The following is a 19,215-nucleotide window of genomic DNA, read 5'->3' on the forward strand; positions in this document are numbered from 1 at the left end:
TAATTCCTTCAAATTCACCCCAGATATTTCTTCAGGAGCTCACATAAATATCTTAAAGATAATTTACTATATAATGAATTTGTCTGGCCATCTCAAGGAAACAAAAGTGTTATATGTCTGAGGTAATTTCACTAGAGAGACCAACCACAATACAAATTGGGGTGTGGTTTGCTTTCTAACAGTTGAAAAACATTAATTGCATGAATAGAAGATACTTAATTTCCTTCTATTGTGATGAAACATGGGAGAATCTGAACTTTCTGCCTTAACACACGCGGTGTGTTAGAGGTGGGTTAGAGGTGGGTCTTTTTCACTCTCATAGCAGGCTTTGATAATTCATTGAGGAATTTGTTGAGGGTTAACAGAGGATATTTTAGATGCACTGTATAGCAATGATGTGATTTCATTACAATCATGATTCCTTAACAACATACTGCCAAGGAATCTTAAGGAAGATTTCCTTTTCCACATTCTCATTGTATCTCTATGGTCAGTCATACTTCCAACCTTTACCGTGTCTGACAGCACGTATCCTTTCATACCAAGGGTCCTATGCATGAAAAAGTACAATGTCAATGACAATGTGCCTTTATTGACGTTTTATTTGTATTTTTGCACCACAAATAAAATTATTCATGAACAGAGCAAAAGCTGGTAAGTTATGTAAATGTATACAATAACAGCAAAAAGCAAAAAAAAACAGCACTGGTTCTCTTATTCAACTCTTATGATCTGACCATCATTTTTCTACAATTTACAGCATATTTTACCTCTTTTTCTGCTTAGCATGCATCTTTAGGTAGTCAACTCTCAGTTATGAAACCTCTTATAGCAGTAATTTTTCAGTGTATATAATAGTTACATTTCCTTCTCTTTTTTCGCCTCATTTGATCTAATCTTAACCTCAGTTCTAAGTAAGCAGAGCTGCTACTGCGTGTGGAAGTCTGCAACAATACCAGAAACCTGTGTTACTGGCTTCAAAATAAAACAAGAAAACGCTTTCTTTTTTTAAAAATATATAAATACTCGGGATACGGATAATAGCAAACCATTCAAAAGGCTTAATTCTAATTTGAATATAATTATATTTGTATCGTTAATTTTTTTCTGGAGTTTGTTATTTAAAGGTGTTTGCTTAAGACGTTTTTACTTTGAAAATAAAATAAACAGATCTTCATGTATTTTCTCCGGCTATACAGTGAGCGTTGTGGTCACGGGATAATATGAATTTCTTTGGCGCTGCTTGTCGCTACACAACAGGACGGTCTTTACTACGTCATTTAACTTTCTATTTCAATTTATATTCAGTTTTATTTTGGTTGTTCCTTTGAACAAAAGGATATATATATCGTCCTGTAGATTTACTAAGCATGTGGGGTTTACATGCCGAAAATATTTAACGTTAACGAGGTTAAATGGTAAAAAGCCATTTTCAGGTCGTCTTGAAATAAGTTTTTTTTGTAGTTCCTAGCAATGGCCTCAAACGTTTTCACTGGCTTATTGTTAACGGCTTTTGGAACCTTTTGTTATTTGTCAGGTAAGTTGTGTTACTACTTATCGATAAACATTCAAATTTCTTCTTCACTATTAATTAAATGCTATCTCACATCAACAAATTAAAGCTTGGAAGTACTTCAAAGGTATTGTCACAATATTGAAACTCACTGAAGGAATGTAATAATATTTTACGAATTTAACAGCCACTTTTACTGACCACTGCAAGTAGAGGAATATCACTGCGATGTTAATATTCTGTTGTACTCATCTACATTACAACCAGATGCGATATAGAGCTACATATCTACAAGCATGTTTTTGTAGGTATGTGCTTATTACTGCTTAAACTTTATTTGGGAATGTGAATATGCTACTTTAAATATGTCAAATCAGGTGAAAACAGTGCCAATAATCTCTAATGTAACTGATTGGTAGAGAGAGCTGTGTTTTTGCTTTCCTCTCAGAGCTCCCTGGGTCTCTGTCTCTTACCAAAGGACACTTCAGCTAGTGGGACAATTGCCCGCACAGGGTTGTGGAGGTTGTTAAACTTTGGGTGTGTTGTTTGTTTGGACCCCACTACACACTTTCCCACAAACACATTCCTTGGCATTTATTCATGTTTCTACAGGTTTTGCGCTGCCAAGGCTGGTTTATGTTACTTTGAGACTGATGAGCATCCTCAGGCCTTATTATAAAATGTTTAAACCAGGTCACACTAATGTCCAATGTTTTGGCTGTGTTCTGAATGAGAACGGACAGGGTGACAATGAGTTCAAACAGGCTATTGTTAACAGTAGTGTGAGGGTATTTCCGGCAATAGTGAATCAACAGCACCAGAATGCAACTCTTTTGTTGATTGACCTTGCTCATTTGAGGCAACCAAGAGATATGTGTCCAGATTAAGAGTTTAAACTGCATTTCTACCCATTCTTCATTTACAGCTGTATTAGTGAATGAGTTCTGAATCGCAACATTTATTGTGGAGTCCAGTAGAATGCAGATGGAAACATTTAACGAAAATACTCATTTGAAAATTACTAATTAAAAAAAAAACCTTGCATAATTGTCTCTCTAAATCAGTTGTATACATCAGTTGTAAACTTCTACTTTGTGTGTCTTTTGTTCTGTTGCGGATGTGGTTTTGATGGGGAAGTTCCAGTCTGCTTTTGTTGAGGTTGATGTTCCTGAGACCCCCAAGCTTCCTCTCCTGTCAGGAAGCTGATCACCATCTCCCTATTTCCTTGAGTGTAGTCGTACTGCTCCATGGGAAATTCAAACAATGGCATTCCAGTGCTGCTGGCTGGAAATAGAAATTGTTTGTTAGTCACAGGGCTTAAAGTTGTTGTGGGTGTTCTGTTGCCAGTTAGATGAACAGATGATGTCGATGCTAGGGTTGCTGTTTGGGTGTGTGTTCCTACATCACCAAGTACAATTATCATTATAAGTGCATTATAAGTATATTATAAGTGCACACTGCATGGAAAATAAAAATAAGCAGACCTTAGAAGAGTGATCTTAACCATTAGTACCTTCCCATTCCCAGCTTCCACTCATAATTTGTCTCTAATAACTTGTCCACACTGTATATCAAATGAATTAACCTTATCAATACATAGTCATTAAGTCTTAATTGGTGTTTCAGAGAGTGTAAAGAGCACATTCTTTCAGTTTTACAGCACTAGTTTTTAGGGAAGAAACATCCAGTATTACAGAAAAGCTTTGCCTTATTTAACCTACCATACCATTACAGCCATAATGATATCATTACATACAAAACTGAAGTCTTATTACATCAATTATAATAAACTGTCAACACTGCCTTCACTGTTCTATTTTACATTCTTTTGTTATGGAGCAGAATTTACATATTTTCTTGTTTGGCCACCTTTTGTTGGTTTTCGTCCTTTTCTTCCATTTTTGTACATTTTGTGTTACTTCAGGAAATATCATTCACATGATTCAGACTTAAAGAGTGTCATTAAATGGGCTTTTAACTGCTTTCACGTGTGAACATCAGTCCAATTTGACCTGAACAGTACTGAATATCTCTTGTAGATCTGAGTTCAACTTAAAGTATGTCACTGCTTTGCTACTACACTCACAAGTTGTTCTACATCTGTGTGTCTTCCTCAGGTTTCAAGGTCCGTGCAGAGGAGACACCACCACGCATTGTCCACCACCCCGCTGACGTTGTGGTTGAAGTAGGCCACCCTGCCATACTCTCCTGCCGGGCGGATGGCAACCCTGTGCCATCCATCGAGTGGGTCCGGAATGGTCAGCCCCTGCAGGCAGAAAAGCGCGATGACCAAATGCAACCTATAGTTCTGTCAGAGGGGGGCCTCTTCTTCCTGAGTGTGGGAGGAGGAAGGCGAGGTCAGATGCACGAGGGCAGCTATGCCTGTGTGGCAAAGAACAGCGCAGGCGTGGCCACCAGCCGCAATGCTTCACTGTATATTGCAGGTAAGACTGGAGCCTGTGTGTGACTATTTACAGACAACATAGCTACACTGTGTTTCTGAAGACTAGATGCCTTGCAGCTGTTTTATCGTGGCCCCCACATATAGAGAAAAGTAGAATTGGGGAGGGAGGGGAAGCCATTGCACATATACACTCAGGCGCATGTGCATAAGACTGATGAAGATGTATGTGATGACAGAGACAGAGGGCGGCAGGGGTCCGATGTTAGTGTTTGCAAAAGGGGAGGGGGTCAAACAGTGGAGATAATTGACCCTGACCTGTTCCTCTTGGCTATTCCGAATCCCAAAAAGAAGACAGCTTTAGATAGAGATAGAGCATACATCTTTTGGTTAATAAGTTTCAGGGGCTGCAATACTCTCTGTCTTTATATCTATGTGTGTTCAATTGCAGTTGTGTTGCAGGGATGACACGCATAATAACAATTTGTATTTGGCAACGTCATCAGAACCAAATCTGCACAGCACTATGCACATTTTATTTTGTATCCGTAGCCTTCTGTAGCCTACTTGTGTTTTGATCTTAAGACACGGCAGAAGACATGACAGGATGATGCCCAAAGAAATGTTGAAGGTGTTTCAGCATTTACTACAATCAACAATATATCCAACCTGTCCGCCATATTGTAATTTCTTTGTTTTCTTGCAATATGAAAATATATTACCACACAACACTCCAATATTTTTTTTCATTTCATCAAATTTTAACTGGCAACACCCAGAATACACCCAGATAAATGCCACATGTTGCTACTGACATTGACTTCTAATTGAATTCAAGTATTATGGATTTTTCTCTGGACCAGCATATGTGTTTCCATAGTATTAGTGTTCAAATGAATGTGCAAATGTCTCCGTCTGACCGTCATTCTCTGTTCTAGTGTTGCAGGATGAGTTCAGTCTGGAGCCGAGTGATGTGGAAGTGGGGGAAGGGGAAGTGGCTGTCTTAAACTGTGTTCCACCAATGGGACATCCTGAACCTAATGTCATCTGGAAGAAGAACGGCCTGGTCATAGACACCACTGATCACCACTTTACAGTAATTGTGTTCTGTTATTGTTTTGTTAGCATGTGGTAAATTAAAAATGGAGCTCAATCATGATCTCCCAGTCAGGGTTGAGCTAATGGATTGCATTCCAGTGTGTTTTCCCCCTCCTCACTGCAGTGTTTTTGTGCTGTAGGAGCTGCATGGGAAGCTCATCATTGACCCAGCAGAGAAGATCGACTCTGGTGCCTATGTGTGTGTGGCCAGCAACACTGCTGGAGTGAGACAGAGTAGGGCAGCTCGGTTGTCTGTCCTGGGTGAGATAACACTCCAATTACAATTTACTGGTTTGTTCACAGCAGCAGTGTTTTGACTTCACTACCATTATGTTTAAAAGCAAGACAACGATCGCGCTTTGCAACAGAAGAACAGTGATGATTGGGAAACTTAAACCATAACCACTTAGAAATGCTTATCTCCAGATTACCTCATACCCACTAATAAAATGACTGTACTTATATCAATATTAAGATTTAGAGAATTGAAGCTACAGAGTGGGGAGATTATATTTAGAGAAAACATTCAGTAAATAACTGTATTGTTTTCAGTCAAGTTTGTAAACAGTAGCAGCCTGGAAACGCTCTTCATTAGACTACTTATTGATAGCATACAGTCAGTGTGATTGTCCTATTAACTGTAAACATTTCTATTGTGTTACGTTCCATACAATTCTTCTGAACTTCTCGGTTACTTCCTCAGCCTTTTCAGAACCATGGACAGCACTTTTGGTAGCTGCGTGTAACATCAAAAAATGCCTCAAAAAAATAGCTTCCATGATATATACAACTGTATTTCATCATGATAAAAGGACATTTAGCAACATTTGTTATTTTCTTGTTAGTTAGTTGTTTCTGATCATCTCTCCTTTAAACTGTAGAAACAAACCTAAAGATATACTTCCTTGTATGGGAATACAGGGGGAAATATAAGATGTGCCAGACTACTGTATCGGTTTGTTTATACAAAGAGCAGTATGGAACTGAATTTCCCATCTCGGTCTCACTGCAGCCAAACCTGTATTGGTGCTGAAGCCAGAAAATGCGTCTGTGAGATCGGGGGAGTCTGCCCATTTCTACTGCCAGGCTAAAGGAGACCCACCACCTGCTGTGGTCTGGAGCAGAGAGCAGGGGCCACTGCCCAATGGAAGGTACTTTAAGGACAGAACACAATTCTAATGGCTCCATTCACTGAAGGATGTGCTGCTGTCGTGATTGTCTATCAATGTAGTGCTGAGAGCTGTATATAGCTACCTGTTTCTGTATGAAACTCAAACTCATTTGACTCAGATATAGACGAATGATCTTACCTCCAGAGAAAGGTCCATTCACATTTGGTTAAACATTATTTCACATTTTATAGATTCATAGATTCAATGTATTTTAATCAAACCATTTAGCAAGGAGTCTGTGCATAGTGGGCCAGTAAAACTTGACTAATAATTGCACTTTGTATGCTTACAGGTATCTTGTCAACCCAGACCAGACTCTCCAGATCCATTATGTGATAGCCCAGGATGCGGGGAAGTATACTTGCAAGGCTGTCAATGATGTTGGTGTGGTGACAGCCAGCGCACATCTAACTGTTGAGGGTAAGATAGAAGCATTGTGGTCTAGGTCATAAAGGTAGACTCTTCTGTGTCCAAGGAAAGTTAATCTTAGGCAACTGGACTTGCTGGTAAAGGTTTGAAGACGTTTCACCTCTCACCCGAAAGGCTTCTTCAGCTTCTTCAGGGTGTTCAGAAGATCTTTTACACACAGTCAGGGAAGTCTCCTTTTTCAGCTTCACCCAAATCACATTTTCCTTCCGAGAGGAAATTATAGCTGATTTGCCATTTAGTTATTAATTTTCAGCCAGGCAGTTTCTTTTCATCGATTGCGGTGCCATTTTCATGATGTTCCATAGCTGATGTTCCTTGTTTGAGTCATGCATTGGGCATTGAAGAATAAGGCCCGGAGGAATTTATTTTATTGTAGAAATTCTGGTAAATTAGGTCAAATATTAATAAAAGTGTTTATAGAATATTAAATATTTTTTGTTTCCAGATGCAGCAAGCACTAAACAGAAAGACCTTCACAAGGAGCTTTCAGCCGTGAGAGTGACTCTGGAAAGTGTCATCATCATGACCGCTGGCTCTAATGTATCTCAAGTGCAATGGAAGGTGTGTGTGTGTGTCAAAGCATCATTTGGATAGATCAAACCAGTGTGTTCCCAAAATGATCTAGTTTTGTACATAATGAGATGATTGTGTCAACTGTGGTCGCTCTTGCTGTTTTGAGAGCATTCAGTTCATTTCACAGAATGAATAACTGAATGATGGCCCACTCACAGTAATCAAGCGTGGATATTCCAGGTGAATGAGCAGTGTTGTTTTCTCTCCAAGCAACTCCAGACCCTCCCAGCCCAGCCACATTACCTTGACGGCTTTGAGGTCCTCTATCGCTCTCTGCTGCCTGCCAGCTCTGACTGGGCAGCAAAAAGAGTGACCCTGCCTAGTTTTCAAACTCAGGTTGGACCCTTAAAGCGAGGCTACAAGTATGAGTTTAAAGTCCGTCCCTTTGGCAGCAGTTTGTATGGAAGGGAGAGCAACACCAAGCACCTTCGAGTTCCAGAGATAGGTGCGACATGTATTAATATTTGAGATTAATATTTGTGTAGTTTGTGTATTGCAGTGTTGATGGGATAACAACAAACTCTTTTTACAGTGCCTAGTTCCTCACCACTGGCTGTGTCTGTAACAGTGAACCATGAGCAGAATAATACTGTCCACCTGAGCTGGGAGCCTCCTCCTCATGAAACACACAATGGCATCTTACAAGGCTTCCAGGTAAGGAGTAGGCGAAACAAGGAGAATTGAAGCGATAGTTCAGAGTCTTATACATACTCACGTTTGCTGCATCTTGCTAGTGTAACTGATCCTTCAAGTTTGACCCATCAACTGCCCTGTCATGACAATGCATGCCACCAGGAATGGGCTGCTCCAAAATTACTGCAAACCGATAAATGCTCCCAAACATTGATTTAAGTGTGGACCTAAAACTGCAAAATATTTTGAAGTTATGCACAACAATACACATATGTTAAGAAAGCGATCTCTACAGCCCCGTGGCTCCCTAAATGGCTGAAGTACTTTTTCGAGTGCTGTGCTCTGGTGGCGTATTAATTCACTTTAGGTGAAATGAGCCCCTTTGTTTTTTGACTCTATGCACTAAGTAGGCAAATAGAGCATCAGTCATAATAGCAGTTTAGGGAGCCAGGCAGCTGTAAAGATGGCCGACACATATTCTGTTACAAAAATGTGTTGTTGTGCATTCAAAAAATTGGAGGTTTGTTTCCACTCGCATTCATTCCGGATGTCTTCTCACAACAAGGACTTGATTGGACAACCCTGGGGCATCTATTACCCTGGTAAGATGCAGCAAATGCAAGCACACATGTGAGATTCAGAACAATTACTCACTACAAGAGTATCAAACAAATAGATCACTTTAAAATAAAAACTCTTTTTCTATGCAGGTTTGGTGTGTTGAGACGGGAGAGCAAGAATACCAGAACTGGACAGTCGATAGTGGCAAGCATAGCCTTGATATCTCTACTGTCATACCAGGGAAACAATACTGGATCAGTGTGGCAGCTGTCAATGGAGCTGGAGTAGGAATGCGGAGTGACCCTCGTAGATTTCTAATGGGTGATTGACGTCTTATTGATGAACATCTATTATCTAACACATTATTATCATTTTCCTTCTGCAACACACCTCTACCTAATTTATTTTTTTAATTTCCCTCTTTTTTATTCAGACCCCGAAGTTGGATTGTTTCCTGAGCCAGAGAGCAAAAAGTGGGCCATATTTCAGAACCCAGTGTTGATTGGCAGCATTGGCGCCCTCCTGTGGTTTATTTTCATGGTCACAGTGGTTTATCTGTGTAAACGCCACAGCAGAACAGGACATCTGGGAGCTGGACACAGCAAAGGTAAAGGTCGGCACAGTAATAATCTAAAATTTTAAGCTGTTTAAAGCATGCTCTTTGTAAAAACATGAAAGTCTAAACGAAAATAACTTTTTTTTTGTCTTAATGAAGGTTTGCGCAGACTTGCAAGTGAAGATCTCATCATTAAACATAGGTAAGAATCAGAAACTAATCACAACTGCTATGGGACACATCTAACGCTGACTCACATTTAATATTTTCATAAAAATGGGGGAAACAGAGATTTAAATAAACAAAAATTTAAATTTGACAATTATTCTTAACTGACACGTCCTCCTCTACAGGATGGCGGCACCAGACTCCCCATGGATCTCTGGATTGTGGAGACCAGGGCATTTTAATGACAAATACCAGGACTTATGGGTCCAAACCCGGGAACATTCAGCGCTCAAGAGCACCAGTGAGTATTGATCACAACTTGGCAGAGATGAACAGAAGTAAAACTGGCCACCTTTAACTGAGGTGATGTTGGAGACTCATACATTGCGCTGGACCTACCCACACACACCATGCACCAAAAAGTGTTGGTAATGGTTCAATTTGTAAATAAATGTTACATCTGTACATGCATACATACTTAAGACATAAACCAACAGTAGGTATACACATCTGTAATAACAAATTTCATTATTAGAAACATTTTATTGTTAAATACAAAAATATGTATCTAATAACATCCTGTCCAATATAAAAGCAGGTTTACTCTTCTGTAAGATATATACCCCCCCTACTACCCAGACATATGATGTGAAACTGTAGTGTTTATACTCATAACTTACGTTTCTTTAGGCCTCCCCATCACAGCCAAGAGGGACCCCAACTCCTCCAACTCATCTGTCCCCATTGTGGCCGACAGCTGCGGTGTGTATGGCACCTTTTATGTGGATCTTGTGGGAAATGGCCTCAAGACCTTCAATAGTCCCGGACGCCGGCCCAAGATGCTTCACGGTCTGCCTCATCAACACGGAGCTGAGACCATCGAGATATTCACCCAGCCAGTTGCAAAAAGCGCCTCCCTCGGTAGTTGTGAGGCTCTAGTATGGAAACAGGCCATACGTCCCCAGCCCAAGATGGGTGTGCTGAGGGAATCATGGGAGAAAAACCACAGCAAGCAAGGTGAATAAGGTGCTGGATGGTGGATGATGGATAGCATGTTGTTACAACCCCATAATGTCCCATCCTTTTCCTCTAGACATTTTCTCTTTGTCTTTGTTTGGAAAAGGGAATTTTCACTACTCAGTTTTCTTCAGTTTTCACTCCTTTGATGGAATGATCTTGGAAGGCATCCCATGAATTAAAGGACAGTGTGTATAACAATATAAGGATATTAATATTAATGTAACTCATCCATCTTTCCCCAGAATTGCATGCAGTGAATAGCGTTCCAGTCCACTCAACCAGAAACCAGGCCTGTCCCTCCAACATCCACAACCAGAGACTCAGTCACATACCATCAGGACGAGTTGGTATGACAAAATCTGAACATTGTCATTACTTCTCACACATCGGCTTTTGACTTATTTGTGTTTATTATTCAGTATTTGTGTGCAGCAAAGACGGCAATCTGAAAGAACAGTGTGTAACATGTGTAACACAGAAACTATTGTATAATCCATTAATTTACCATGTGCATTGAAGCTAGATTGTCTTCATTAACAATATGTAGAAATTGTAATTTTGGGCATTATTAACTTATAAGTGGTAACAGCTATAAAATGTTTGTATACATTTCTTACAGTATTCACTACTGAACAATTTATTACCACACATTTTACTCATGGTGTGTGTGTGTTTGTGTCCTATATATCTTTATAGGTGGACATCAAGAGTCTGTTAAGCCCGCTGTGTGTCCGCGTATCTTACACTACTCTGCATCGCTACATCTTGTAGACATGCTGCCTGCTCCACACCCAATACTTTTAGATGACACCATGGATGCACAGAGCTTCACCTCAGATGAAGGGTGAGACACACACACACACACACACACACACACACACACACACACACACACACACACACACACACACACACACACACAATGAATGGTGCACATTGGTGAAATTGATGTACATACTGTACCATTTAAGATTAATCATCATTTAGCTTAACGCAAGGCACATTTATTTGTATAGCACATTGTTTTACACAGAGGTCCTTTAATATGCTTAAAGAAAATCAACAGAAGACAGAGGATTCATAACAGAAATAAAAGCTGCTACAAGGCATTTAATTTTTCACTTTTCAGGTTGTGATAGAGCTCCACAATCCAAACTAACTTACATTGCGCAAAACTGTGAGCATGGTCTCAAAAGTCCTGTGGGGACACATGGATGACGATGGTGTCTGATGATGTCTTTCCTCTCCGTTAGCTCCAGTCGCTCTACAAAGTTAACCATGGACATGGGGTCTCTCCAGTCACTGAGTGGTGCAGGCTACCCGGGCTACCCAGGACCCGCGACCCTGAACTCCAGCTGCCCATCATACAGCCATCAGTCTACTGCGTCGTATTCCACACTGACATCACAGGATGTCACCCAGTATCTGGAGCTCAGCTCTGAACCCAAGAGACAATGGTAAAGTTACAGTAGAGGTTGGTGTTAAACTGGCTTATACAAATGGGAAAAGGGTTCTACTTCAACAACAAAGACCCAAGCAAATAAATGAGCACTGAACATTGTTTTATGTGTGCATGTTGCTGGACCATACATATATTATGTAGAGGATATGTCAATCTGTACAGAAAGACAGGCCCATATTTCAGTGTCCGGTTGTGGACTCACACCATGTGTTCTTTCTTTCCACTTTGCTTTCATGCAGTCTATGCATTAGATTTCACACCTTGCTGACTATGTCATCACTCTCTCAGCAGTTGCCCATCGGATCAGTGTCCTTCGTTGCCACATCCCTTCTCCCCCACTCTGGGATACATACGTGGGCCTCTGCGTTCCGCTCAGCCGGAAGAAGACGCTGCTGCTGATGATGATGAAGCATCTGTTGGATTGCGACGGGCCCGCCTTCAGAGCACTCCTTCCTCCTGCTACAGTGAGTGGGACAGCTCACTGTGGAACACCTGGAGCTCGGTCATGGATGGCAACATGACCAGCGCTCGGACTAGCCTCATCAGCTCCGTAGATAGCTCCTACACAAACGACAGTGCTAACTTTGCCCACTTCCTGGCTGCTGCAGCTGGGAGCATGAGTGGAGCCTCTTTATCAGGTAAGCAAGGAAAGAATCACCTCTCACTAACAAAGGTCCTTTTCTATGGTTTCCCTCACTCATGAAAACCACACACTGCTATCCAAAGTGACACACATAAGAGATTTAAGTACAACACATTCAAGGATCTACAAGAGTAAGTGTCATTCAGCTAAGTCCTAGTCGGGTAGGACATATGTAGGTGCCAAGATTTAGGCAGTGTTCAGAAAAGAGCTGGGTTGGTCAAAGATTATTTACAAGTACTACAAGTTAAGTCAAATGTTACGTGACTTGAACAACCAATGTTGTCAGACCATGGAAACCAGACCATTGCACTTCCTGTATTTGTCCACTAGATGGAGGACTCAGTCTGTGAATAATTCTACCTGGCATCGGGCACCTCCCCGCAGACTACTATCATCTGTCCAATATCTGAATGTCTGTCAAACATAATCATGAAACTTATGACAGGAGTTTGTGTTTGTAATTCCAACGTTTTGATGCTGTTGAGAAGCTTGTTATTGTATTATCGGATGGTTGTTAGACACAAGCAGTACATCTCTGTTGTGTGTATGTGTGTGCAGGCACGGATGCCCTCTCACACGTGTGCTTGTGAATGTACGTGTGTGACTGAGTAATTTGTCCATCATTGTACACTGAGGGGTCTGTACATGTGTCTCTGGCTGACACAGAGAAAGACCTTCTGTCTCATATCCAAGGTGGCACCAGGCAATTACTTAGGACCTTTCAGCAAAATGAACTTCCAGATGAGTCATTCTTTCCCTGTGTCACCTCATCAGTCACTCTAGTCCCTGTGTAGGTGTGTGTTCAGCTGCTAAACTCTCACTGTTTTCTGCCACTGTTATATTTCACTCATACAGCATCGCCCATAAAGGAAGTCTTTTCTCTTGAGCTGATAATGCCGTCTCACTGCGGGCGACATTAAACTTTTATAATGGGAATCTCAAGCGTAACATCAGACGAAGCCACCATCCCTCTTTCTTATCTACCAGCGGGAACACAAGGGGGACATTTGATTTGAGATTTGGTGAATAATACGCTAGTCTAGTACACAATATATTATAGAATGAGGCCAGTCCTGCGCTGTGATCACATTGGGCCCCTTAAGCATTGAGTGGGCCCTTAAGGTTAAAAATAATCTGACAGGTCTTTCTATTATACTTTGCTTCTTATAAATCTGCTGCTGGGAACATTTACGCATTTACGGTATGATGTTGGCGCTTCAAAACACAGCTGGAACGGACATTTACAACTAAAGAATGCTTATATAATATACTTCTTTATACTTGGTTAAGTATAAAGGTTGTAATTATCCTCTGCTCATACTATTATTACTCTTACCTTTGCTGAAAAAGGGAGAAAATCATCACTTATATGAAGACAGCATAGCAGCAGGAGAAGGATTTATCCAGACTGGACACTGTGCAAGAAGCAGTTCCACATTCTCACTGAAATTGGCCAGATTTATACTCTATAACTTGAATAGAAGCCTTAAGCCTCCAGTAAAGCAATATTTCCTTGGCAACTCTCTTTTTCTTTGAAATCAGCCAGTAATAAACTCAAATGGCTAAGGACTCACGGGTGTTTATAATTGAAGAATCCAAAACATGGCGGGAAGTGAATTGGCTTGGTTTGTTTTGGTGCCTCAATGATATGAATGCAGTTTTATTTTCTGTGACAGCGCCTTCAAGTCATCTTCTTAATGTGCTTTTACACCGGAGAATCAGTGTGAAAGGTGTTATTGAACGGTCATGAAAAGTTTTTTTATTCGGAATAATCACAAAAAGTTTATTTCTTTAATAATCCCTCCACTCAATCACTTTTATCCTCTTTTGTGTGCAGACTTCTCTCCTCCGGCCTCTCCTCTCAGCGCCGTGTATCCCGCCTTTCATTCCGACCGTGACTCGTTCGGGGAGCCGGAACCCGTTCCCGCGTGGGACTGGAACATGGCATGGGTGGAGCAAATGGAGGCCCAGTACAAAGCTCGCTATCCCGGCTGGAACAGCAAACCCTTCAATACTTAAGGGACGCTGCCCGGGATGTTGACTAGAACGCTTATAATTTACCAGAACAGCCACAGAAACCGGAACTGCAAGATAAGGAGGGGAGACGGAACATCGTTGCTGCAGTTCTGAATAAGTTTGAGGTGTAGAGATTTTCCACTGGTGAATAGATGAACAGCCAAGTTTGAGATATAATTGATGGCCTCTCCTTGATGTTTAGGACCTCCACTAGCATCTCCCTAGACTTGTGTTGTTTGTCTCTTAACATTGTTCCCAATTTACCTCAGGGCAGCCCGGCTACTATTTTGCCTCCTTCAAATGACTGCCATTAAATTTCTTCTAAGTTTTCTCCTCTCTTCCCTCTTCTGTTCAGCCTTTCCTCTCATTAGAGAAGAAGATAATGAGATAGTTCTCCTTGGTTTAGTTCTCACCTGGTGTGTTTTGAAAAGGCCAGAAAGACACACAAGACAGGATGTGAGACGGTGAGAAAGCAGTCGTTAAGAAGAAATACTGCACCGAGTCTTCCTCCTACCAGCTGTTTAGTTTTTGTGCGTTTGTATGTTTGTCGCTAAGTTTTTCTAAATGCTTCATAGCGTAGAGAATCTGTACAGACTGCTTTATTGACCATTCGGTGTAAATACAGATCATATTCAAGTGTTATTTAAAGATATTTTGAACACATTCCAAATCATTTTCTGTCCATTTTTCGTTGGCTCTTCACGTCACATACCTGGAAATCTTTTATATTTTGAGATTATTTTTGTCTTTTTAATCGTAGAGGAAGTTTTAATTATCCAAACATAGAAGTTGTAGCAAGATTTGATTTCAGAATTTGATGAGTTCTCTTTAACTAACTTGAATAACATTTGATGTATTTTAATATGAATTCAACAAAAGTGTGTATAATGAAATGGCTGTGTGCTTAGCTTAACCCTTTGCATGCTTTCTACATTTTGTACACATTCACTTATTAGAGGTTTTATATTTTTTATATTCTATTTGTTGCTAACAGGATTAATTTCTGAAGGATTTGGCTTCGGAAAAAGTCGCCCTTAGCTCGTCAGGTTCAATTTTGATGCAACATTATTCGATTGACGCTGAAATGATTTAGTATTTCTCTTGTGACAATAATAATAAATAATTTTTAAAAAGATCTTTCGGCTTTTCCTCTCAAATGTTGCTGTTCTGTAAAATTGGCCACCACCTTTTAAAATGTTACGCAGAGGAAACACAGGTGCTGAAAACTAACGCTTTACTGTCTCTGTCTAGCCATGAGAGCATGTGTGTGTGTGGAGGAGGAGGTCAGGCTGACACTGGTGCTCCTCGACGATGGACGTGAAGACAGGAAGGCCGTAAGTATCTCTACCTTACAGATTGTGCCCCTGTGGTCAGTGGGCTGGATTTTAATTGACCCCTGCTGTTGTTAATGGCAGGAAGGTGATGTTTAGAACTCATCATTTGGGCTTGATTAACCAAGGCAAACACTGCTGCTGTACCTGATAATGGCTTTTAATTACAAAGCTGTGGGTGACAGGAACTGGACCCTAATCTATGTTTGTCCTCACACATAAACAGGAAAAGCAGTTTTTAATGCTGTGTGACCCAAATATAAACCTTTCCTTGTTTACGCTGCACTGGCTGTGACTGTTCAATCAATTATGTTCCCTGAATGAATCTTTGTGAAACATCAGGAAGTTTCTTTTTCATGTCAAGTGGGGTTAAGATTCATATGATCAGTAAAGGCCCTGTGTGATCACATGTTATGCCTGGAATATGGAAAAATAAACACATTTACCACATTTAAAAACAGGATGGGGATGTTCAGTGAAGAGTCTGGTTTTGAGGGTTAGGGTCAGACAGATATGAATAATTGTAAATCCATTTCAAAATGTATTTCTGCGCTTACTTTAATGGATTTTAGCACAACTGCCTTAAAAAAAAGTAAGTTCAGGGGCATTATTCGTCTGCTAAGGCCCATCACTTCTCCAATTATGGCTCTGTCAATGAAATTTAACAGGTTATTGGTTATTGATTAGATCATTGTTGTTGTTTTTTTTACAATGAGTGAGTGCACATGTTCTCGGTGGTTACAGGAGATTCATTCTTGCATGAGATACAGCACTTTTTACACTTCAGTAAGTATGTTACAATTGACACAGAATTGTAGGAGAACATCCAAAAGTTCCAAAAATCTAAATTGAGGAATCCACATAAGAATCCGGAGAAAACAGGAATTTTGATTCTATTGTAGGAGAAATTGTTCAAAGGCCTGAGGGTAGATGTAAAAGTGGTCACTATAGCGCCACCATTGGGCCCAGTAGTACCAAACCTAATGGCTTCTTCACTGGCTTCCCTCCAACCTGCGCACCAAGTTGAAATGAAAATGGATTTATAACATTTGAAAAAATCAGACAAGTCACTAGTGAAATTATAACCTCCTTGTTTGATGTAATGAGGGCTAACTGAGCTAAACTGCACAACATCAAGGCTTCAACTCTGTTAAACTACCACAGCGTGTCACATTTACAATCCATAAGCTATGCAGCAGGCAGTGGATTATGTGTGTGTGACTGTGTGTGTGTGTGTGTGTGTGTGTGGTTGTGAATACTGGACTGCCAAAGGGATTATCCTTCATCTGTCTCGTTCACTATGGCCATATGTTTCTACTACACACACAGCTCCCAACACATTTACAATACACACACACTTGCCAAGACCACAGACACACACACACTGTAGACCTGTACAATACTAAATCAATCGGTAGTATGTGTAGTTGCCCACTAATTTCATATGCAGAGCTCGCTCGCACGCACACACACACACACACACACACACACACACACACACAAGGAGCTGCCCTTGGGATTCGTGCTTCATAGATTTTGGTACATGCCAAAATACGAGCTTTATATAGGATGTCAGCAACCCAATGACCCATATTAGACATGGCCTGAAACTACATGCATACTGAGTGCACACGTACACACACACACACACACACACACACACACACACACACACACACACACACACACACACACACACACACACACACATTTAGAGACAGAGAGAGAAATTTACTGTAAGTCTTTCCTGTAGTCTGTTATTTTACCAACTGGACAATTACTGTTCTAAGAGCAGCAGACATGAAACTATGGGCAGCGGCGGCAGCAGCAGCAGCAGCAGCAGCACTGTGTGAGTCTCATTACATGACCTTGTGGTTTTATTACATATGTAACCACCCCCACATTATGGTTTATGATTCTCTTCATAAAACTTTACCCTTTTCAGCGCTGTATGCAACATTTGTTTTCAAATGTTCAGCATTAAATCATTTTTTTCCAGTTTGTAAACTACTGTTGAAGAAGCAGTCTGAATCTGAATCTAAGTGTGTTTATCTGCACGGCTGTTTATAAGACAGGATGGAACTTTATTGATCACTGTGGGGGGAAATGACGTGAGGTTGCAACAGCACAAATAACAGCCTTCCAAAGGGAATAAAGACAATAACAATATAAGCATACAAAATGACTTGAAGACAAAAAAGTATGCAGCAAAGTCTACATTTTCAAAATCAATATAAAAATGTTTTCCCACTCAAAGCTCATTGATTTCATAAACTGTTATAAAATAAAGTATGCTACAGCAGCACATAGGATGCGTTATAGTATGACTTGTGCTACAGTGTGTGTGTGTGTGTGTGTGTTTGTGTGTGCATACATGTGCATGCGTGTGTGTGTGTGTGTGTTTGTGCGTGTGTGTGTGTGTGTAAACCCATTTCTAATATGATTCATGCATCTGTCCAGGTGACAGCGACGTCCCCACATTGAATGACAGCAGTGGTTAACTGTGGTGTTGCATGTTAAAGTAGTAATCATTCAATTAACTGGAAATCAATGGCACCCATATTGGTGATCTGTTTCAACATTACCATGTCAGTCAGAATAGAGCCAGCTGCAGCACACACACACACACACACACACACACGCACACACACACACGCACACGCACACACGCACGCATACACACACGCACACAAAATCCTATTTGCACTTATCTATGGAGATTGGTCTGCTTGTCATCTTGCCTGTTATAAAGAACATCCTCCTGTTCCCTGTAGGTCATATAAGCTTCAACTAATGCTGCCTGATAGGAGAGGAGAGAAACAAGCAATGTTTAAAGGCTTTAGCTTGTTTGGCAATACTACAAGTTGGCAAACATGTAGGGTAAGACAGAGACACACAGATGGAAGTATGTGACAGGATTCCATGAATGGGATTCCATTTCTCTCCTCCGCATTTACACCAACATCCATATGTGTTGATTTGACTTTCTTTTTTTTAAGAGCACTATCTATGACAAACTTATTATCCCACTTATTACTCAGACTTTCCTCCCCCTGTCACTGATATTGTAAGCAGTGTATTGTGTTTGTGGAACACTTTTAGATCTTGAGGATTGACATTATCGTAAATAAAAACGTTCAGTATTTGCACAAAAATTGAAATGTTGAATATTTTATGACTGTAATGTCTGCAGTTTTTGTTCATCCAATGCCCAATAAATCATTTCTCTTCTATATTCTCCAACGCCTCAGCCTAAATAATGGCTTCATTTTGGCCAATCTGCGTATGCATTAGCCCCAAAAAGTCACAAACATCCATCTCTCCTGTCACGGGGAAAATTAACATGGAAATTGGTGTGTTGCAGTTTTGAATGAGTGAAGAGGGGCTCGAATGACATCATCCCCTCCCTATCCTTCCTTTTCTCCCTCTGTCTCTCTCTCTCTCTCTTCTCTTTCTCAGGCCTCTCTGCGCAACCCTAGTGGGTGTTTTTTGCCCTGACACCGGCCTAATGAATGAGCGAGGTGATTAATAGCTCAGGGGGAGAGAAAGGAAAGGAGAAGGAAGGATAGAGGGATGGGTGGAGGTTTTAGGGGGGCACAGAAAGGGTAAGAGGTGCCGGGTCACGCCGCGGAAGGTCGC

The 19,215-nt window shown here is 40.7% G+C and overlaps 1 protein-coding gene across 1 annotated transcript; it reads left to right on the forward strand.

Moving 5' to 3' along the window:
* Window positions 1–1,291: 1,291 nt before the first annotated feature.
* Window positions 1,292–15,202, forward strand: robo4 (roundabout, axon guidance receptor, homolog 4 (Drosophila)). Its single transcript, XM_076161180.1, has 19 exons — window positions 1,292–1,537; window positions 3,631–3,957; window positions 4,853–5,010; window positions 5,153–5,273; window positions 6,025–6,163; window positions 6,477–6,604; window positions 7,059–7,180; window positions 7,406–7,631; window positions 7,719–7,840; window positions 8,530–8,701; window positions 8,814–8,987; window positions 9,096–9,138; window positions 9,290–9,405; window positions 9,795–10,121; window positions 10,367–10,471; window positions 10,821–10,968; window positions 11,378–11,581; window positions 11,878–12,224; window positions 14,067–15,202. The coding sequence occupies exons 1-19, from the start codon at window positions 1,474–1,476 to the stop codon at window positions 14,246–14,248; spliced, it is 3,225 nt and encodes a 1,074-aa protein (XP_076017295.1). The 5' UTR covers window positions 1,292–1,473; the 3' UTR covers window positions 14,249–15,202.
* The last annotated feature ends 4,013 nt before the right edge of the window (window positions 15,203–19,215 follow it).

This window comes from Genypterus blacodes, unplaced genomic scaffold (genome assembly GCF_046128005.1).
Source record: "Genypterus blacodes isolate CSIRO-AG114 ecotype Tasmania unplaced genomic scaffold, CSIRO-AGI_Gbla_v1 ptg000111l_1, whole genome shotgun sequence".
Classification (NCBI taxonomy): domain Eukaryota; kingdom Metazoa; phylum Chordata; class Actinopteri; order Ophidiiformes; family Ophidiidae; genus Genypterus; species Genypterus blacodes.